The 23,137-nt window shown below is 40.6% G+C and overlaps 1 protein-coding gene across 2 annotated transcripts in view; it reads left to right on the top strand.

Annotated features, from left to right (window-relative positions):
• Positions 1-1,998: 1,998 nt before the first annotated feature.
• Positions 1,999-23,137, top strand: part of CAP2 (cyclase associated actin cytoskeleton regulatory protein 2) — a 136,906-nt gene continuing 115,767 nt past the window's right edge. Inside the window, exon 1 of one of the 2 annotated variants that reach the window (XM_081245987.1) lies at positions 1,999-2,387. In XM_081245987.1, the coding sequence (XP_081102113.1) occupies positions 2,021-2,387 (367 nt within the window). In that variant the 5' untranslated portion in view covers positions 1,999-2,020. The remainder of the gene's footprint in view (positions 2,388-23,137) is intronic. The other variant, XM_081245988.1, reaches the window with a different exon arrangement.

The raw sequence follows: 23,137 nt of genomic DNA, 5'->3' as shown, positions 1-23,137 counted from the left end.
CTGAAAAGATTTAGAAGAGCCCAGCATCTGTCCTCTTCTTTCCAACTCCACCACCTTCAGAACTAATCCTGTAAAAGAAAAATGTATCAATAAATATGTACTCAATGACTCTTCTCTGCTCAGCCTCCAGAAAATAGCCTTCATACCTTTAAACAGACATTATCTTTGCTTTCTTGGAACTTTCAGGTCTAGTTGGAAAATATGGACAATAAATGCTAGAGAGTTGTGAGAAAGAAGAGTTCACTGGGGGGTAGCCCCATTGGGCATCCGTCACATAGCAGACAGATGCTGTCTGTGTGAGATGGAATTAGTTAAGGGAAGAATTCAGGCACCGGCTTAAGACTCATTACTTTCCCCTCCAAACTAGTGAATTATTTCTTAGAGAATTTCCCTGTCTCCTATCTTTTTCCAATCCTAGACAACATCACCAAATTAACTGTTATCATGATTCTGCTCCAAAACTGTCAACAATCCCCCAGTGCCTGCCCCTTAGGGTTCAAACAACTTAGGCTAAGATTGAAGGCCTCCATCTGCTGGGACCTATCCTTTCTTCCCAGATCTGGGTCCCACAGCTCTCCATTCCAGCAAAGCTCACCCACTGTCCTTCATACATGTCCCATCCTTTATCACCTCTCCATCTTTATTCCTGCTGTCCTTTCATCTTGAGTGCCCTTCCCCCACTGCCCATTCTTATTGTCATTTCTGCTTGAAGACTCAACTCTTACTTCCACCACGATGCATTCTCTGGTCCCCAGCACTAGAAGCAACCTCCCTCTTCTGCACATCCACAAACTTTGTTCATATTTCTCTTAGGACATGTTTTATAGTCTTTCTTACACTGTAGTTATTTTTATACTCTCTTCATCTTCTTACTATCTTATAAACCTAAGGGGAGGATTTGTGCCTCATTCACCTTTATACTCCAGTGCAAAATATACTTAGCTGAAAGAAATGCTCTATTAATGATTGCTGAAGCTAATGCTAGAGAAAAATAAGTCATGTTAGACTGGATGCTTGGAAGTTCCCTTTGAACCTGTAAAAATTGGTTCTTAAGGATATATTATTTTTTGCATCCCTGGAACATAAATGTATATATATAATTTCATTCATTCATTCTTCAGTATAAATGTATTAATTACCTACCAAATGCAAGGCATGTGCATGATAGGGACAGCACTGGCCCTGGATATTTGCAGTGTATGCATTCATTTAGCAATGTTATCAATGACATAAGCAATGTCATTTTGTTTCCCTTTTTTTCCAGACAAAGGGGAGCAAAGAGGCACTCCTCATCACCACTGTAGGACAAGAGCAACAATGTGTGATAGGAAAAACCTTCATTTAAGTTGTGACCTGTGGGGTTAGAATAAGCCTTGTAATGCACAGAACCAAATTACATGCAATTTAAACACTGACAGAGAATATTGGCTTTTTAGATACTCATCCTAGTGTTTGTTTGGAAATATGCTTTAAAAAGTATCGATTACACCCCCCCTTCTCTCTTCTCTGTAATTATCTTCCTAGCATTCATTCAATGAAGAGCTTCAAGTCTACTTTTTCAGATGGAAGTAAACTAATGAAAGTTGAAAATCAGTGTTTTCCTTCTAACAGTGTTAACAAAAAAGTAAAAATCTCCAACTTTGAAATTACAATCAACATATAAATAGGAATGGCCACAAATACGTACAATAAAAGTAAATTAATAGGTTTAGGGTACATTTATTTTTAAACAGGTAATTTTTTAAAAAGATGTATGTAAAATGCATTTAAAAATACATTTTAAAAATGTCGTTACAAAATATGAGTGCATCTCAACTTGATATCTAGCTAAAGTGTTGCTTGTCCACCTCCCTTCCAGCCAGGACCTTTATCCCTATCCTGGGGTTGGGGAACACACAGGCCCGTCTCTTGCTTCTTAAGGACCCATCATTTCTCTGCACAAGTGTTTGAGGATCCAATCTGTGGCTCCTTCAGCCAGGAGCCTCCCGGATCTTTCCAGACTTCTTTGCAATGCTGCCTGATGCAGGAATTCATTTCTTTCAGAGCCTGCCGCCCTCTGCCTTCCTCATCTCCCTCTCTTTTCTCCCACGGCCCAGCTGCCCCTCCTTTCCTCCAGCCCCCTCTCCTCTCCGCTCCCCTTTATTTCCACTCCCCACCCGCGGAGCTTGGCTCTCCTCCCTTCCTCCCTCTCCCTCTCTCTCCCCCTCGACTTGTCTGTATTTGGAGCTCCCGGAAGCCGCCGGCCACTCTCCCCAGGAGCGGCGTGACTGACACCGACTCCTACTCAGGGGGGAGGAGGAGGGGAGGAGGGGAGGCGGGAGGAGGGCGCGAGGGGCCGAGCAACGGATCGGCATCGCCCAGCACCAGACCGCAGGACCCCCAAGCAGGTAATCCGGAGCAGCCGGGCCGGGAGGGGCCGGCGGGCAGGTGCGGGGGGCGCTCCGCGGCCGCGCTGGGAAGTTGCGCCCAGTGGGTGGGGTGCAGAGGGGCCGGGGCGGGCGGCGCACGAGGAATAAAGACCAGGCTGGTGCCTGAGGGCCCAGGATGCCGGGGACACGGGCGAACGCGGGGCCTGGGTGCCGGGGACCCGGGCGCGGGCGGGCGCCCCATCTGGGTCAGCGCAGCGGCGCTCCCTGCCCCCGCCGCCTGCCCCGGCGCGCGCTGGCCTGCCCGGAAGGCGGTGCGGGCGCGGAGCGGGCTTGGGGCTGGACGGACGGCCAAGGCCTTGCGGCCACGCTCCAGGCTGATCTAACTTTGGGGCTTCTCGCCAGTTTGGCTCTGAGCCTCAGAGGGGTGCAGGGTCGTTGGGGGGAGGGCTGTCATTGGACTGAATTTGACCCTAGCCAGGAAGTGCTGGAAAGGGACGGACCTGGCTTCTCTGCAGAAACTGACTTGAGGCCATGAGTCACTTTAAAAAAATGCGAAGGCCACTGAGGCATTGAGGGACAGCTCCGAAGAGGTCACCTCACAGCTAGGTCTCTGTCTCCTTTGGGTAGAGGGTTGTTTGTGGAAGTAGCCTCGTTGTCATCACTTTGGGGACTAATAATCACATATGCAAACGGCCTTGCCTTCATTGCCATCAGAGTGGTATCTGGCAACACAGATAGGTTTGCAAGTTTCAGCGATATTTGAATTGGTGCGTTCTCTAAAATGAGTGAATATGGGTGACTACATTTAGTATATTGAACTAGGATTAGGTCCAAACAGCCAAAGCGGAGATGAACACAGCAAAAAAGATCAAGAAGCTTTGATTACATGGTCATGGGAATGCAGAAGTTACGGGACTTAAACCACCAAAGTTTATCTGAATTGTTTGCAGAGTACTATTTCTTTGCTGCTTATATAAGACTTCTTTTTTATTTAAGGAACATAGCTTAGAATTCTTGGTAAAATATCTAAGACCACTTAATGTAAGATTCAACTGTGAAGTGATCTTTGGGGAAATTGTTCTTATAGTTACTAGAGTCTAATTAGACTGTAAGCCTCTTGAGGGCAAGGATGGGGTTTTGGGTAGTTTTTACTGCACCAAGAAGTATTTGAATCACAGCATGTAATAAGCAGGCAATAAAAGTTTGTTAAAATGATTAACCCAATAGTTTGAGTGTGGCTGGATCATGACTTTTTGAAGATACCACCTTATTTTACAAGGCAAGACTACTCTATGATCCCCAAATGTAAAAATCCTTAATAAAATTAGAATCGCAGTACTGTATAAATATTTATTAAAGAGAAAAAATTGACTGAGAAATCAAGAGGGTGACTGTCAAGGTGGTCTTGGCTAGTAGGAAATAGGGTTTTTGCTACTCATTGTAGAAGTGAGAAGTAATTTAACTTGTTGATATAGTAAGGTTTGGCAAACTTTTTGAGTAAAAGGCTGGATAGTAAACTTGTAGGTTTTCTTGGCTATGTGGTCTCTTTAGTAACTTCTCATCTGTGCTGCTGTAGCTTAAAAGCAGCCACAGACAATACCTAAAGGAATGGTGTGGCTGTATTTCACTTTATTCATGGACACTGAAATTTGAAGTTCGTATAATTTTCAACAGTAATGAAGTAGTCTTCTTTTTTTCCAGGCATTAAAAATGTAAAATTCATTTTTAGCTTGGGAGAGGAGGAGGAGACACAAAAACAGGAGGGGAGAGGGGGCAGGTTTGTCCTGTTGTTAGTAGTTTGCTGCTCCCCGCTACCATGTGGTAGAATTTGGAGAGGAATGTTTTGAAAGAATTAATGGGCCAGGTTCTCCAGGTGCCTAAGTCATACCCAGGCATTAAGTTAATGCCTTCAAGAGTAGCATTAACTTATTTTGGGCATCACAGCATTTTGTTTTGTGTTAAATATTTCCTAACAGACATCTTTATTCATGAGGTTTTATTTATTTATTTATTTATTAACATCTTTATTGGAGTATAATTGCTTTACAATGGTGTGTTAGTTTCTGTTTTATAACAAAGTGAATCAGTTATAGATATACACATGTTCCCATTTCTCTTCCCTCCTGTGTCTCCCTCCCTCCCAGCCTCCCTATCCTACCCCTCTAGGCGGTCACAAACCACCTAGCTGATCTCCCTCTGCTACGCGGCTGCTTCCTACTAGCTATCCACTTTACACTAGGTAGTGTATATATGTCCATGCCACTCTCTCACCTTGTCACAGCCTCCCCCTCCCCATATCCCAAGTCCATGCTCTAGTAGGTCTTTGTCTTTATTCCCGTCTTACCCCTAGGTTCTTCATGACCTTTTTTTTTCCTTAGATTCCATATATATGTGTTAGCGTACGGTATTTGTTTTTCTCTTTCTGACTTACTTCACTCTGTACGACAGACTCTAGGTCCATCCACCTCCCCACAAATAACTCAATTTCTTTTCTTTTTATGGCTGAGTAATATTCCATTGTATATATGTGCCACATCTTCTTTATCCATTCGTCTGTTGATGGACACTTAGGTTGCTTCCATGTCCTGGCTATTGTAAATAGAGCTGCAGTGAACATTTTGGTACATGTCTCTTTTTGAATTATGGTTTTCTCAGGGTATGTGCCCAGTAGTGGGATTGCTGGGTTGTATGGTAGTTCTATTTGTAGTTTTTTAAGGAACCTTCCTACTGTTCTCCATAGTGGCTGTATCAATTTACATTCCCACCAAAAGTGCAAGAGGGTTCCCTTTTCTCCACACCCTCTCCAGCATTTATTGTTTCTAGATTTTTTGATGATGGCCATTCTGACTGGTGTGAGATGGTATCTCATTGTAGTTTTGATTTGCATTTCTCTAATGATTAATGATATTGAGCATTCTTTCATGTGTTTGTTGGCAATCTGTATATCTTCTTTGGAGAAATGTCTGTTTAGGTCTTCTGCCCATTTTTGGATTGGGTTGTTTGTTTTTTTGTTATTGAGCTGCATGAGCTGCTTATAAATTTTGGAGGTTAATCCTTTGTCAGTTGCTTCATTTGCAAATATATTCTCCCATTCTGAGGGTTGTCTTTTGGTCTTGTTTATGGTTTCCTTTGCTGTGCAAAAGCTTTTAAGTTTCATTAGGTCCCATTTATTTATTTTTGATTTTATTTCCATTTCTCTAGGAGGTGGATCAAAAAGGATCTTGCTGTGATTTATGTCAGAGAGTGTTCTGCCTATGTTTTCCTCTAAGAGTTTGATAGTATCTGGCCTTACATTTAGGTCTTTAATCCATTTTGAGTTTATTTTTGTGTATGGTGTTAGGGAGTGTTCTAATTTCATACTTTTACATGTACCTGTCCAGTTTTCCCAGCACCACTTATTGAAGAGACTGTCTTTTCTCCACTTTATATTCTTGCCTCCTTTATCACATATAAGGTGACCGTATGTGCGTGGGTTTATCTCTGAGCTTTCTATCCTGTTCCATTGATCTGTATTTCTGTTTTTGTACCAGTACCATACTGTCTTGATTACTGTACCTTTGTAGTATAGTCTGAAGTCAGGGAGCCTGATTCCTCCAGCTCCATTTTTCATTCTCAAGATTGCTTTGGCTATTCGGGGTCTTTTGTGTTTCCATACAAATTGTGAAATTGTTTGTTCTAGTTCTGTGAAAAATGCCAGTGGTAGTTTGATAGGGATTGCGTTGAATCTGTAGATTGCTATGGGTAGTAGAGTCATTTTCACAATGTTGATTCTTCCAATCCAAGAACATGGTATATCTCTCCATTTATTTGTATCATCTTTAATTTTTTTCATCAGTGTCTTATAATTTTCTGCATACAGGTCTTTTGTCTCCTTAGGTAGGTTTATTCCTAGATATTTTATTCTTTTTGTTGCAGTGGTAAATGCGAGTGTTTTCTTGATTTCACTTTGAGATTTTTTATCATTAGTGTACAGGAATGCCAGAGATTTCTGTGCATTAATTTTGTATCCTGCTACTTTACCAAATTCATTGATTAGCTCTAGTAGTTTTCTGGTAGCATCTTTAGGATTCTCTATGTATAGTATCATGTCATCTGCAAACAGTGACAGCTTTACTTCTTCTTTTCCAATTTGGATTCCTTTTATTTCCTTTTCTTCTCTGATTGCTGTGGCTAAAACTTCCAAAACTATATTGAATAAGAGTGGTGAGAGTGGGCAACCTTGTCTTGTTCCTGATCCTAGTGGAAATGGTTTCAGTTTTCCACTATTGAGGACGATGTTGGCTGTGAGTTTGTCATATATGGCCTTTATTATATTGAGGAAAGTTCCCTCCATGCCTACTTTCTGGAGGGTTTTTATCATAAACGGGTGTTGAATTTTGTTGAAAGCTTTCTCTGCATCTATTGAGATGACCATATGGTTTTTCTCCTTCAGTTTGTTAATATGGTGTATCACATTGATTGATTTGCGTATATTGAAGAATCCTTGCATTCCTGGAATAAACCCCACTTGATCATGGTGTATGATCCTTTTAATGTGCTGTTGGATTCTGTTTGCTAGTATTTTGTTGAGGATTTTTGCATTTTGTTCATCAGTGATATTGGCCTGTAGTTTTCTTTCTTTGTGACATCCTTGTCTGGTTTTGGTATCAGGGTGATGGTGGCCTCGTAGAATGAGTTTGGGAGTGTTCCTCCCTCTGCTGTATTCCTGAAGAGTTTGAGAAGGATAGGTGTTAGCTCTTCTCTAAATGTTTGATAGAATTCGCCTGTGAAGCCATCTGGTCCTGAGCTTTTGTTTGTTGGAAGACTTTTAATCACAGTTTCAATTTCAGTGCTTGTGATTAGTCTGTTCATATTTTCTATTTCTTCCTGATTCAGTCTTGGCAGGTTGTGCATTTCTAAGAATTTGTCCATTTCTTCCAGGTTGTCCATTTTATTTGCATAGAATTGCTTGTAGTAATCTCTCATGATCTTTTGTATTTCTGCAGTGTCCATTGTTACTTCTCCTTTTTCATTTCTAATTCTATTGATTTGAGTCTTCTCCCTTTTCTTCTTGATGAGTCTGGCTAATGGTTTATCAATTTTTTTAGTCTTCTCAAAGAACCAGCTTTTAGTTATATTGATCTTTGCTATCATTGCCTTCATTTCTTTTTCATTTATTTCTGATCTGATCTTTATGATTTCTTTCCTTCTGCTAACTTTGGGGGTTTTTTTGTTCTTCTTTCTCTAATTGCTTTAGGTGCAAGGTTAGGTTTTTTATTTGAGATGTTTCCTGTTTCTTAAGGTAGGATTGTATTGCTATAAACTTCCCTCTTAGAACTGCTTTTGCTGCATCCCATAGGTTTTGGGCCGTCGTGTCTCCATTGTCATTTGTTTCTAGGTATTTTTTGATTTCCTCTTTGATTTCTTCAGTGATCACTTCGTTATTAAGTAGTGTATTGTTTAGCCTCCATGTGTTTGTATTTTTTACACATCTTTTCCTGTAATTGATATCTAGTCTCATAGCGTTGTTGTCAGAAAAGATACTTGATACAATTTCAGTTTTCTTAAATTTACCAAGGCTTGATTTGTGACCTAAGATATGATCTATCCTGGAGAATGTTCCATGAGCACTTGAGAAAAATGTGTATTCTGTTGTTTTTGGATGGAATGTCCTATAAATATCAATTAAGTCCATCTTGTTTAATGTATCATTTAAAGCTTGTGTTTCCTTGTTTATTTTCATTTTGGATGATCTGTCCATTGGTTTAAGTGGGGTGTTAAAGTCCCCTACTATGATTGTGTTACTGTCGATTTCCCCTTTTATAGCTGTTAGCATTTGCCTTATGTATTGAGGTGCTACTATGTTGGGTGCATAAATATTTACAATTGTTATATCTTCTTCTTTGATGGATCCCTTGATCATTATGTAGTTTCCTGCTTTGTCTCTTCTAATAGTCTTTATTTTAAAGTCTGTTTTGTGTGATATGAGAATTGCTACTCCAGCTTTCTTTTGGTTTCCATTTGCATGGAATATCTTTTTCCATCCCCTCACTTTCAGTCTGTATGTGTCTCTAGTTCTGAAGTGGGTCTCTTGTAGACAGCATATATATGGGTCTTGTTTTTGTATCCATTCAGCCAGTCTGTGTCTTTTGGTGGGAGCATTTAATCCATTTATATTTAAGGTAATTATCGATATGTATATTCCTATTCCCATTTTCTTAATTGTTTTGGGTTCGTTATTGTAGGTCTTTTCCTTCTCTTGTGTTTCTTGCCTAGAGAAGATCCTTTAGCATTTGTTGTAAAGCTGGTTTGGTGGTGCTGAACTCTCTCAGCTTTTGCTTGTCTGTAAAGTTTTTAATTTCTCCATCAAATCTGAATGAGATCCTTGCTGGGTAGAGTAATCTTGGTTGCAGGTTTTTCTCCTTCATCACTTTAAATATGTCCTGACAGTCCCTTCTGGACTGCAGAGTTTCTACTGAAAGATCAGCTGTTAACCTTATGGGGATTCCCTTTTGTGTTATTTGTTGTTTTTCCCTTGCTGCTTTTAATATGTTTTCTTTGTAGTTAATTTTTGACAGTTTGATTAATATGTGTCTTGGCGTGTTTCTCCTTGGATTTATCCTGTATGGGACTCTCTGTGCTTCCTGGACTTGATTAACTATTTCCTTTCCCATATTAGGGAAGTTTTCAACTATAATCTCTTCAAATATTTTCTCAGTCCCTTTCTTTTTCTCTTCTTCTTCTGGAACCCCTATAATTCGAATGTTGGTGCATTTAATGTTGTCCCAGAGGTCTCTGAGACTGTCCTCAGTTCTTTTCATTCTTTTTCTGTATTCTGCTCTGCAGTAGTTATTTCCACTATTTTATCTTCCAGGTCACTTATCCGTTCTTCTGCCTCAGTTATTCTGCTATTGATCCCTTCTAGAGTATTTTTAATTTCATTTATTGTGTTGTTCATTGTTGCTTGTTTCATCTTTAGTTCTTCTAGGTCCTTGTTAAATGTTTCTTGCATTTCCTCTATTCTATTTCCAAGATTTTGGATCATCTTTACTATCATTATTCTGAATTCTTTTTCAGGTAGACTGCCTATTTCCTCTTCATTTGTTAGGTCTGGTGGGTTTCATTTTGCTTATCTTACTGTGTTTGGGGTCTCCTTTTCGCAGGCTGCAGGTTTGTGGTTCCCGTTGATTTTGGTGTCTGTCCCCAGTGGCTAAGGTTGGTTCAGTGGGTTGTGTAGGTTTCCTGGTGGAGGCGACTGGTGCCTGTGTTCTGGTGGATCAGGCTGGATCTTGTCTTTCTGGTGGGCAGGTCCACGTCTGGTGGTATGTTTTGGGTTGTCTGTGGCCTTATTATGATTTTAAGCAGCCTCTCTGCTAATGAGTGGGGTTGTGTTCCTGTCTTGCTAGTTGTTTGGCATAGGGTGTCCAGCACTGTAGCTTGCTGGTCGTTGAGTGAAGCTGGGTCTTGGTGTTGAGATGGAGATCTCTGGGAGATTTTCGCCGTTTGATATTACATGGAGCTGGGAGGTCTCTTGTGGACCAGTGTCCTGAATTTGGCTCTCCCACCTCAGTGGCACAGCCCTGACGCCTGGCTGGAGCACCAAGAGTGTGTCCTACACACGGCTCAGATGTGTAGCACAGGGAACTCTACTCAGTACTCTGTAATGACCTACAAAGGAACAGGATAAGAATTCTCTTCAGAAACCCTGCTAGCGTTGGAGGGTCTCCTGCCGAGGTGGGGGGCGGTTGAGGCTCACCGTGAAGACAAGGACACTGGCAGCACGAGGTTTTATTTTTAATTCATTAATTATGTAATATACAATATACATAATAATAATTTGCAAAGTTTATGTAAGCTAATAACATTATATTCAATGACCACCTGTAACCCTGTCACAGCTTTAAAAACTAGGGCATAAGAACTAGATAATTGTGAAAAGGTAACCCACAGAATGGGAGAAAATATTTAAAAATCCTATATCTGGTAAGGAACTTGTATCCAAAATATATGAAGAGTTCTTACAACTCAACAATAAAAAGATAATTAACCCAATATAAAAATGGTCAAGATATCTGAATGGCTATTTCTCCCAAGAATATATACACATGGCCAATAAGCATATGAAAAGATGTTCAATATCATTATTCATCAGAGAAATGCAAATCAAAACTACAGTGAGATACCACTTCACACCCACTAGGATGGCTAGAATCAAAAAGCCAGTTAATATGTGTTGGTGAAGATGTGAAGGAATTGGAACCCTTATACGTTGCTGGTGGGAATATCATCTGGTGCAGCTGCTTTGGAAAACAATTTGGCAGTTCCTCTAAAGTTAAACAGAGTTACCATATGATACAGCAGTTTCACTCTAAATACATATATCCAAGAGAAATGAAAGCATATGTCCACACAAAAACTATACACAAATGTTTATACTGACAACATTCATAACAACCAAAAGGTAGAAACAACCCAAATATTCAGCAACTGATGAATGGATAAATATAATATGGTATATCCATACAATGGGATATTATTTGGCCATAAAAAGAATGAAATACTGATACATGCCACAACAAGTATGTACCTTGAAAACATTATTCTAAGTAAAATAAGTTAGTCACAAAAGACCACACACTGTATGATTTTCTGTTCATATGGAAATATTCAGACCAGGGCAATGAATAGAGACAGAAAGTAGATTAGTGGTTTCTTAGGGATGGGGGTTGATGTGAGGGGTGGGTGGTGATAGTTAAAGGGTATAGCATTTCTTTTTGAGCTGACAAAATGTACTAAAATTAACTGGTGATGGTTTTGAACATCGTCATATTGTACACTTCAAATGGGTGAATTGTATCATATGTGAGTTGTATGTCAATAAAACCGTTAAGGAAAATAAACAGAAGGCTAGAAAAAAAGAACTAGATTGTTACCTATACTGTTGTATCTTTCTTTATGCCCTTCTCCTGTGCCATTCCTTGTGCCCCTCCCAACCCTGGATTTTGTGTTAACCATTACCCAATTTTATTGTAAAATAGTTTTATGACATATGTAAGTATTCGTACATAATTTTGTTTACCTTTGCTTGTTTTTTTGATTTATAAAAAGGGTATATATAACCTCACTTTTAAAAAACTCAAAATTAAGTTTTAAAGAATTATCCATATTGTTGTATGTAACTATATGTTATTTGTTGGCACATATTCCACAATTTATTTATCCATTCTCTTATTGTTGAGCATTAGGGTTGGTTCCCATGTTTTGCTGCTTTGGAGACTTTTTTCCATGTGTCTTGACACATGTGCAAGTTCTTCTGTGTGAATGTGAATATACCATGTATTTTAATGACCCCCAAAAAAGTTGATTTTCCTTCTGACTTATACATTAATGGTATATCCCCAGCTTATTCATTCCCCGCAAACCACCAAGTGATTAGAACTGATATCCTGACTTCTCATCCCATTTAAATTCTAGTTGTAATATCTATTTTCTCATGTCCTCAGAGGTGTGGAAAAATACTATTCTAAAATTTTACAACTGAATTTCACAGCAGCCTCACTTAACCCAGTCACTTACAGGCATCTTCATCATCTTATGTCACCTGGATTTAGGATAGGACAGAGGACACCTTTATTAAATCCAAGGGATATTATTTTAAGCAAGGTACATAAGTGGTTACTAAATTTCACTAACATTTTTCTTTGTATGTGTGTAGTACTGGGTGCTCTAGTGTTCCTTTTCTTTTTTTAAAAAAAAGATTTATTTATTATTTTATTTATTTTTGGCTGCTTTGCGTCTTAGTTGCAGGCACGCGGGATCTTCACTGAGGCATGCAGGATCTTTCATTGCAGCATGTGGGCTTTTCTCTAGTTGTGGCATGCGGGTTTTCTCTTCTCTAGTTGTGGCGCAGGCTCCAGGGTGCCTGGGCTCTGTAGTTATGGCGTGCGGGTTCCAGAGCATGTGGGCTTTGTATGCGGCATGTGGGCTCTCTAGTTGAGGCGCACGAGCTCAGTCGTTGTGGCACACAGGCTTAGTTGCCCCATGGCATGTGGGATCTTAGTTCCCTGACCAGGGATCAGACCCTCATCCCCTGCATTGTAAGGTGGATTCTTTACCACTGGACCACCAGGGAAGTCCCTGGTCTAGTGTTTCTAACATGATTTAGTTTTGTTATCCTGGTAAAAATAAGCCAATTGGAAATGCGGTGTTTTAGTCTTGGGCTCTTTCTAGGTCTGCCCTGATTCAGGCTATGAGCTTTTGCTGTTCATTCAGGAGATTTCTACTTGTACCTGGAATTGGGCAAGCACCCTAAGGTCAGAACAGGCCATTGTAAAAGAGTTTCAAAGTGTTTTTTTTTTTTACTGTGGTAAAATATACATAACATAAAAAGTTACCGTTTTAACCATTTTAACATATACAATTAATTCAGTGGCATTAGGTACATTCACAAAGTTGTACAACCATCAGCACCATTCATCTCCAGAACTTTTTCATCATCCCAAACTGAAACTCTGTTCCCATTAACGATAACTCCCCGCTCCCCTCTTCCTCCAGCCCCTGGCAACCTCCATTCTACTATCTGTCTTTATGAATTTGCCTATTCTAGGTGCCTCATATAAGTGAAATCATGCAGTATTTGTTCTTTTGCCTGAGCTTTTATATCCAGGGGAATTCCATCTTGTTTTGTTTTTCTAAAGTACACCCTTTTCCCACTTATGGAAAACAAATTTTCTTTTACTGAGAAATTATGTAATAACTTATATTATTTCCCTTTCATTATACAGCCCTATATAGGAAGGGACATAGGAAGCTGTCTAAAACAAGAAGAAGAACTTTCAGTTGTTACGGATGTGACCTTCATCTTCCTTGTCTACTTAATTAGACATCTAATAATCCTCGCTTCTCATTGACCACTTAGCCAAAAGGAGAAGGTGTAATAGTCCCTAATTTAAAAAATTTTACACCTATGTGATGAATGGATGATTTAGGTAACCTTTGAGGTTCCTGATGGCTCCCAGCTTCCCAAAGTTGAAAGGCCATTCTGCAATATAAAAGTCTAATCTAAAATAATTCTTGCTTTGTAAGAAGGGTATTAAAGAGCAGGAGAGTGGGAGACTGAAAGCAGAAGTGTGGTGGTCTAACTGGTAGTATTGGAGAGGAGGATGGTCCCGGAGGAGCTAGGTGCTTCTGCTCACCTCTGTCCAGGGGCATAAAGCTCAGATATCTGGCATAGTGGGTAGGTTGATGGAAATGTCCATTTAATTAGTTGCTTGGCATTAGGTAGACTCAGTGCAGAAGTCTTTCCCCTGGCATCATCTTCTAGCATGAGAGAAGCAGTGGCGAGAGATTTTCGGGGGTACAGTGCAGGTTCACAAATATTTAGGCAAAATTTTTAAAGTTTGAGTATTGATCCTCCCTCTGTTTTCGTTTCTTATTTGTTTCTTAGTACTCTCATGGTGCCCTCTGACTGTTCAGAATTCCCACTGACAACCCTCTATTCCCTCTCCTTCCGCCCTGCTTCCAACGGCCTCTCTCTTCATTAGGACTCCTCCTTCTCAGTGTCTCTTATGAATGGAAGGTGGATGATTATCTAAATAAAGTTCTTCAGTAACTGAAACTTTAAAAAAGAAGTTTGTTAATGCAAATGAGTCTCTACGTATACAGAATTAGGGGTGAGGCTCATTTTTATGCTTCTTACTTTAGGCTGAGAGTCTTCAAACTGGGTGCATTTACTATATGCAAAGACTTCCCTAAGGTCCATGCACATGAGTGTTTAAAGAAAATAAATTCACAAATCTTCATCTTTCATAAGTGCTTTTTACCTAAGACTGATCTTCTAGAGAGTGGGTTTGTAACGGAGATGCAGTTTCCCTTTCACGCCTCCTTTTCTTTTACAGATCTGTGTTTTCTAAATCTTTGTTAAAACAAAACAAACAAACAAAAACAACCAACTGAAAGTTCAATCTAATCAAATTGTAAACTGATGTTAAAGGATAAATTTTAAAAGACAATGAAGTCATGATTCTCATACATATAAAAAAGTAACATTTAAAAAAACATCTTAAAAAATGAGAGAGCGAGAAAGGTCTTACAATCAGTTGAAAGGAGACCATTGATGGGAATGCTAAAATAAATTTGCTTAATAGATGTAAACAAGCTTCTTCCACAGTGGGAGAGGGAAGTCCAATGAAGTTCCACAGGATAAATTTATTTGCATGCCTATAGACAGTTATTACTTGCTTTACTGTCAGTTTTCTACAAGTTAACTTTTTAAGAATTTATTTACTTATTTGTTTTTGGTTGTGTCAGGTCTTAGTTGCAGCATGCAGGATCTTTCATTGTGGCGTGCGGGCTTCTCTCTAGCTGTGGCACACGGGCTCCAGAGCACATGGGCTCTGTAGTTGTGGCACATGGGCTCACTAGTTGTGGCACGCAGGCTCAGTAGTTGCGGCACGCAGGCTTAGTTGCCCCACGGCATATGGGATCTTAGTTCCCTCACCAGGGATCGAACCCAACATCCCCTGCATTGGAAGGCAGATTCCCAACCACTGGACCACCAGGGAAGTCCCTACAAGTTAACTTTTATCTCTACAGAGTTGTAAAACAGCCTGGTCATGGACAACAAATGGCTGAAATAACTCAGATGGATGAGTAGTTCGCATACTCACTAAATTTCAGTCTTCCCCAATTTTTTCTTACACTGGTGATTTAAATGATTTTGATATTTCATCACCATGTGATGTTTAGAATATAACTCAAGGAGTTCAGAAAATTGAATGATATTTCTATTACAAAATTTCATCCATTTGCATCTCATTATGTGAACAGTTCCAGAATTTACATTGATAAAAACCAAAATTGAGAATCGATGTTCAAGCTTGACTCATTCTAGCAATAAGTATACTCATGCACATATGCATGAGATAACTGAAAAATAAAAGAGCTCAAAAGAGAGAGGTTTCCAATTAAAAAAAAGCTTTTTATCTACATTTACTAAATATTTGTCAACATTTGTAATATTTGTGTTGTTTTGATAAGTTCATTCTAATAAGAGTCACAGTGGTAACAATTAGAAGAGCACTATTTTTACCATTGAATTTAAATAAATAAATATATATATGCTTTTGATGCAGAAAAGTATGATAGGGTAATGAATAAAAGACATTAAATATGTAAAACTAGGATAAACTCTTATAAGGCAAAAAGAATGGAAATGTAAATTAAAGGAGAAATACAATCATGCAAAAATTTTTGACTGTCAGAGAGCAGCCTGTTTATGTATTCTTTTAAAATGAATGATGAATTTCAATGGATGTATTTCAGCAAGTGATAAAATAGTTTTACTTTTACATGTCAATATTTACAGAGTACTGGAACTTACATTTTTCACAATAATAAACATTTTGGTGAAAGTTTTTACATGTCAACCTCAAAATGTGCAAGAGGGATTTACAGATTTCTTTTAGGTTATATACAAGTAAGAATTTGAAAATCCCTTTATGGCTCATCCTGCCTCTGTTTTCTGACCAAAAATAAGAGTCTGATGTGACAAACCATTTCTGCAAGTTTAGTGTTGATAAATGAACCAGTTCTTTGATGGATACAGTGAATCCTTGTTCTACTAGATTTAGAAAAGACATTTAAGGACTAAAGTTCGGGGCTTCCCTAGTGCCGGAGTGGTTAAGAATCCACCTGCCAATGCAGGGGACACCGGTTCAAGCCCTGGTCCAGGAAAATCCCACATGCTGCGGACCAGCTAAGCCCATGCACTACAACTACTGAGCCTACGCTCTAGAGCCTGCGAGCCACAACTACTGAGCCTGTGTGCCACAACTACTGAAGCCTGTGCACCTAGAGCCCATGCTCCACAACAAGAGAAGTCACTGAAGTAAGCCCACGCACTGCAAGGAAGAGTAGCCCCCGCTCGCCCCAACTAGAGAAAGCCTGTGTGCAGCAACGAAGACCCAATGCAGCCAAAAATAAAGAAGTAAATTTATTTAAAAAAAAGAAAAGAACTAAAGTTCTTAATACTTGTGACAGCTCTCCAAAGAGAATGATAGCCCATCACATTTTATTTGTTTCTTTTTAGGCAGTTATATCTTTACTCATCTTTCTTGTTCTTCCCTTGGAGGCAACTCACTGTAATACATTACGTGTTTATGTGTATAATAACCAGACAGGTAGCACTCTTTGGATCTGTAAATGTATAGTTTTCACCAAGTTTGGGAAGTTTTTGGCCATTTTTTCTTCGAGTATGTTTCCTACCTCAGTCTCTTTGTCCTCTCCTGGAATTCCAGTGACATTAATATTAAACCTTTTAACGTTGTCCCACAGGCTTTTTAGGCTCTGTTCACTTTTTCCTTCAACCTTTTTTCTCTCTGTTCTTTAGACTGGATAATATCTACATAACTTTATTGACATTTTCCTTTGTCATCTCTGTTCTGCTATTGAGCCCATCCCATGCATTTCTTACTGTTTATTGTATTTTTCAGTTCTAAAACATTCACTTGTTTCTCTTTTATAGGTTTTCTGTCTCTGCTGAGAACTTCTGTCTTTCCATTCATTTCAAGAATGGTTACCGTTATTTCCTGGAGCATAGTTAAAACAGGTCCTATAAATCTATCGGATAGTTCCAACACCTGTGTCATCTTGGGGTTGGCATGTGTTAATTGTCTTTTCCTTTGAGGATTGATTACCTTTCCCTGGTCTCTTGCATGTTAGGTATTTTTTATTGAATTCTGGACATTTTGAGTATTATGCTGTGAGAATCAGGTCCTTACGAAATGCACAGTTTTTTATTTTACCACTCAGTCAACCCAGTTCCGTCTTGCATTCTGTGGGCAGTGGTTCCAACATCATTTCATTTTTCAAAGTCTTTGCTCTGCCGCCTTGGGTCCCATGGAAGCACTATTTAGGGGTTAGCATGGGACTTGAGCAGTGGGGCTTGAGCAGAACTTACATTGTAGTTCAGTTCTCAGAGCCTTTGAATCTGTCCCACACATGCACAGCTCAGGGGCGAGACTGGGGTTTACTCTGGTTCATGCACAGCATCAAGGGACCCCCTTCTTTAGCTCTCTCCTCTCTGGAGTTCTTCCCACACTCTCCTGCCCCGTGAGCCTTTTTTTCCTGGTCTTCTGGCCAGAAAGACTGGGTTTCTTTTGAGGTTTTAGCTGCTCACGCTGCTGCAGTATGGTTTCCCCAAGATGGGGGCCATTCTCAGAGCAAAGCACTGAGAGAAAAGTAAGAGGGAAAAATGACAGGGATTCTGCCTACACTCTTTGGATCACCAAGGTCCCTTTTCCCTGCTCCTCTGGCAATAAGACCAGGTTTTCCTTGGAGAAACTGTAGCTGTCTGTGCTGCTGCTTTGCTCTTCTACCCTGCAGTTCTGTGACTGCAGCCACTCTTGGAAAAGAAAAATGGAAAAAACAAAAAACAAAAACAAGAAAACAAACAACCCAGACTTCCCTTCACATTCTTCCACTTATAGGGACCCCCTTTCCAAGTCTTCTGGCTGAGAAGAAGAGGGTTCTCTTGGAGTTTTGTTGCTTGCACCCCCTGTGCAGTTCCAACCTCAAGTCAACTCTGAAGAGAAAAGAGGAGAAAGCCCAGAAATGCACTCCCAGATGGGTTCCTTTTTCAAGTTTTGATTGCCCTCCTCAGTCCTCCTGCTGTTGTTTATTCTTCAGAGCCAGGAGTTTCTTCTTGCATTTTGAACACAGTTTAGAGGTAGGTGATAGTGAGCTTACTACTTCTGGACTGTCACTGGTAGCCCCTCCTCCTTCCTTGTTCCCTTTCCCCTCTGTTTTCCCTGCACCCCACCATTCTTTCCTTTCTTCTCTGCCTTTTTTTCTCTCTTTCCTCTTTACTTTGGGCTCCCAGGTCCAAAGAGCAAAAAAGAACTTCTAGTCTTTTGGTGGTCCACAGCTCTAGTTGAAAACTCTGATTTTGTCACAAGTAATAAATCAAAGTCAAGTATGGAAGTAGACCCAGGAGGCTGGAGACACATGAAATAGCAAAAAAAAAAAAAAAAAGTGTTGAAGGAGAGCTCTTGGGCCAAATTCATCACCTGGCTCTTTGAAATCAAATGATCCCACTTGCATCTGTTGAAAATATCCAGGTATAAAATGGGCCCAGCACCTAAGAACTGATTCTCAGAGAGTTACTGGGTCTGTTATTCAGTTGTATGTAAATCCTACAATGAATGCTAGAATCTTGAGTTTAGAAGGAATTTCAGCAAACCTAGTGCCTTCATTATTCCAGAGAGACATGGCATTCTTAATGCAGAAATGACAGTTTAATAAAGTAAAACATTTCTAGTCATGTTACGAGAAACAACTGACTATATGAAATGATATCCCCTTTTATGCTTTTAATCAATAGTGTTTCTGCAGTCTGTTTGCTCTGTGGCATGGTCTTAGAGGTATAATGTTTGAGATGTTACCCTCATTGTGTTTGGGGGACAGGAGAGGTGGTAACACAAGCAGTAACAGTTCACGGGTCGAGCACTCCCTGGGTACACATCACAGTGATAAATGCTGCGGAGCTTTCAGAGATAAATTATAAGAATGCTACCTGGGCATCACTCTGTGATTCACGAAGTTCACTTTATCACCTCCTTTAATCTTTCCAGGCATCCTGAGGAAGGTGTCATCATTATTAGGTAGAGCTTCAGGTCCCTACTTGCAGCTGCCAGCTGTCATCTCATATCACTGTCTGCCTTTCAAACTCAGATGTCGAGAACTGAGCTCCCATCTTCATTAGCTGCCTTCACTCCCTATCTCCATTTTTACTGGTACCACCCTATCCTGAAGCAAGACATCTAAGACATCCTACCTTCTTCACTTCCCTCTCAACCCCATTTAATCCTTTCTCAGATCTTGCCTAGTCTATACCTCAGATCTTCTTCAGTCCACTGTCACGTTCATGGTGAATTCCCAAGTCTCTTCCCAGCTTTATCTACCACTCGTTCTAACTACTCATCAATCCCTTGTTCCTTGTGCTTTCTTAGGTAGCTTCTGGCACATAGTGAATCCTCAATAAGTACTTTCTGGCTGTAATGCCTCCATATCTTTGCACGTGCTGGGCGTGGGCTCAGGAATGCCTTCCTTGCCTTTCTTCTGAACACCACCTCCTCATCCTTTGAGATTTCGTTTAGCCTCCCTACTTCCCAGGGCTCAGTGAGTACACACCCTTCTTGACCCCCTGCACACATTCCCACGTGCACCTGTAACGTTCCTGTGCAACTCTATTGTACTGTTTCCCAAAGCATGGGTCCTTGTACTCTGAAGTGTGCTTCTTAAAAATGTGTATTCCTGGGAATACCCAGAACCACTGAATTAGTATTGCTGGGAGTGGAGCCCAGGAATCTGCATTTAGGAGGCTCCATTTCTCCCCAGTGATTCTGATGCACAGAAGAGAGAGGAGCAGTGAGAACTGTGCTCTGTTCTGTCCCCTATCTTGGCCTGTACAGCTGGTTCTGGGAGCGAGGGGTGCGGCCATTCAGAGCAACCGCTGGTTAAGTTTAATTACCACCTGTGACTTTGTTGGGAGATAAGACTGGCAAAGTCCCTCAGACTTAACCGATTTTCAACCATATCTTTATAAAGAGGCACAGTACTTACTTTTGTTTGCTTTTCATAACTTATTAAGGTACAATTTTGCATACCATAAAATTTGCCCATTTTCAGTGCACAATTCAATAATTATTAGTACATACTGCAACTGCCACCACAATCCTATTTTAGATCATTTCCATCTCTTCAAATAGAAATTTTGTGCCCATCTGCAGTAACTCTCCATGCTTCTCCCCAGCCCTAGGCAACCACTAATCTACTTTCTGTCTCTATGCTTTTTCTAAATAGTCATATAAATGGAATCATAGAATACATGGTCTTCTGGTCTGGTTCTTTCACTTAGCATAGTGTTCTTGAGGTTCGTCCATGTGGTAGCATGTGTCTGTGCTTCATTCCTTTTTATTGATGAATAATATTCCACTGTATGGATAGAGACCACATTTTGTTTATTCATTCATCAGTTGATGGACATTTGGGTTGTTCCCATTGTGTGGGTGTGGGTGTGGGTGTGGCTATTGTGAACGATGCTGCCATGAACATTTGTGTACAAGTCTTTGTGTGTGTGGAAATATGCTTTTATTCCTATTGAGTAGGTAACTACAAGTGGAATGGCTGGACAGCATGGTAAATCTGTGGTTAACTTTTTAAGGAACTTCCAACCTTTTTCCACAGCAGTTGCACCATTTTACATTCCCTCCAGCAATGTAGAAAGGTTCCAGTTTCTTTACATCCTTACCAACACTTGTTATTATCTGTATTTTTGGTTGCAGCCATTCTGGTGGGTATCCTCCCTTCACCTAGTGAATGTATGACCTGGTGGTTACAAAGAGAACAGGTAACCTAGTGGGCATCTCATCGTGGTTTTGATTTGCATTTCCCTGATGACTTGATGTTGAGCATCTTTACTGGCAGTGTTGGCTATTTGCATATGTTCTTTGGAAAAATATCTATTCAAATATTTTACCCATTTTTAAATTGGAGTACTTTTCTTCTTACTGAGTTTTAAGTGTTCTTGACGTATTCTAGATACAAGGTGAGCAATACTTTTACTTTATGGAGGGACAAAAGGTCCATGGAAACCCTGCTCAGGCTGTGGTAGCCTGGCCAGCAGGGACTCCATGGTTCTTCTTTTTCCAGTGCCAGGATGTGGCCCTTGAGGAACTCCTGGAAGCATCTCTTTGACCTCTGCCTCCTCCACGGCCTAAGCAAGAGCAAAAGGGCAGTGTGGGAGCACCGGAACAGAAAGAGTCCCCAGTAGCATAGGAGTGTAGAAAGGTGGTCGGAAGGGGGAAGGGACGGAGCTCCTTTTCAGTAAAGGGATCTTACCTCACATTTAGCTAAGGGAGTTCCCACTTCATGATGGGAATGTGACAGGGGTCTGTCCGGGTCCCAGTCAGCATTCAGAGTCTACAGTTTTATGTCTTTGTCCTTACCCAGCCTCACCACCCCAAGTCAGGGCACAGCACCAGCCTTCAAGATATACTTAGATGTCCCCTGTGGTCTCAGATTCCACTGGACTCTCTTCTGCTGAAATAGCCCAGCCCCCTGTGTCCTGGTATCCTATAGGGCTGGCTGTCCCCAACAGCCAAACTGTCTGCTCCTCAAGGAAATCATCGTCCTTGAGAATAGAGTCTGTGTCTCATCCACGTGTGTAGCTCCAGCAGCCAGCACAGAACATGGCTCAAAACATATTTGCGTACAATTGTCTTAAGTCAGTGAATGAAGAAGAAGGAATGAGTTCATGTATTGGAAGTGAGAAAACTGATACTCAGACAGGTTAAGTGATCTGCCCAGAGTCACACGGGTTGTCAGTTAAGGGACTGGGTCTCAAATTAAGATTCTCTGATGCCAAAAATGCTTTTTCCACCACATCAAGCTATGAGTCGCAGCCTCTTCTCTTCAGAGATTCTAACTTAGAGGAGAGATATTTACACTACAAGACTGACCAGGGATGGTTCTGAGGAGTGATGCCGGCAGCATGGAGAGGGCAGATGGGACGAGGAGGTGATTCCTATATGTGGTTTGTTCATGTTACCCTTCTGTACTCTGCTCTTGGTTTGATGGACAGGACAGGAAGTAAATACCTCAAGGGAGGTTATCTCTGATTTATGAGACAAGGGATGGCCTCTTGGAGGGTTGGGATTCGGAGAATGGGTGCAGCAGTGCCTAGAAGGGCCCTGGAAGAAGTGGAAATGGCAGAACTGCGGCAGAGAAGAGGGATTGGGGGCCTTCCATTTGGGAAGGGGTGAGTTGTCTCTGTGACGGGCTCTTAGGAACCTGGTGAGGTGTAGAGCTGGGGTGAGGGCCTTTGAAAATCAAGATGAAGTTTGCTTTTTTCTCCGCAGTGGAACATAGACGCTTTATAGGAGTCAGTTGTCTAATCAGGGTCTCATATATATTTTCTCCAGTTCTGTGAAAAATTGAAAGTGTTCTTTTACTTGTATAACTCTCTGCTCTCTCCTATTCTGATTACACTGTTTCAAAGCTCAGAGACTCTTGAAACTTCTTTGCAGGAAAAAAGAAAATGGTGGCTTTTTTTGCTGTTTTTGAGAAGCGGGCACTAGAAATTCCTATAGGAAACTAAGGGAAAGATATGAAGGCGGGTACCTTGGCGATGTGAATGTGTCCCTTAGTGAAATAACTCCCTGGCTTGACTGAGCAGGACCTGCTTCCAGCCCCCTCCCACTACAGCTGGGCAAAATATGTATTTTAATCACTTTTGATTTTCTAGATTATGAGCATTTGCTTAGCAGATAGTGAGGACTAACTTAATGAATAAAACAGGCATATTCAATGAGCCAGTCAATGAACGAATGAATAAATACCATGGTTTGTTTCTTCTATACTGTATAATATTACCCTCATTAGTAACAGTGAATCACAGGATCACTCCCCCCAGTGATTGGTAGTTTCCAGAGAAAAGAAAGAAGGTAATTGATATAGTCTCAATAAAGACAAATAACAAACTAGGAAAGTCTGGTGTGATGATAGTTTAACAGATATTTTTGAGTGTGGGTGGACTTATAGAGAAAGTCGTCCATTGTGATTATATTGTGCAGAGAGCTCACATATAAGCCAGCTGCCCTGCCTTACCATGAGACATTCTTCAATTTCCTGTCCTTCAGGTCTATTTTCTATGTAATCTTAGGCTTGTGATTTTTGGAATCGCTTGGATCTGGGTTTCCCTTACAGAACCAGGGGAGAAACTCACCACA

This window comes from Mesoplodon bidens (genome assembly GCF_964165515.1).
Source record: "Mesoplodon bidens genome assembly, chromosome: 10".
Taxonomy (NCBI): Eukaryota; Metazoa; Chordata; class Mammalia; order Artiodactyla; family Ziphiidae; genus Mesoplodon; species Mesoplodon bidens.
The sequence above is the reverse complement of the archived record's forward strand: the minus strand, read 5'-3'. Positions and strand labels throughout refer to the sequence as shown.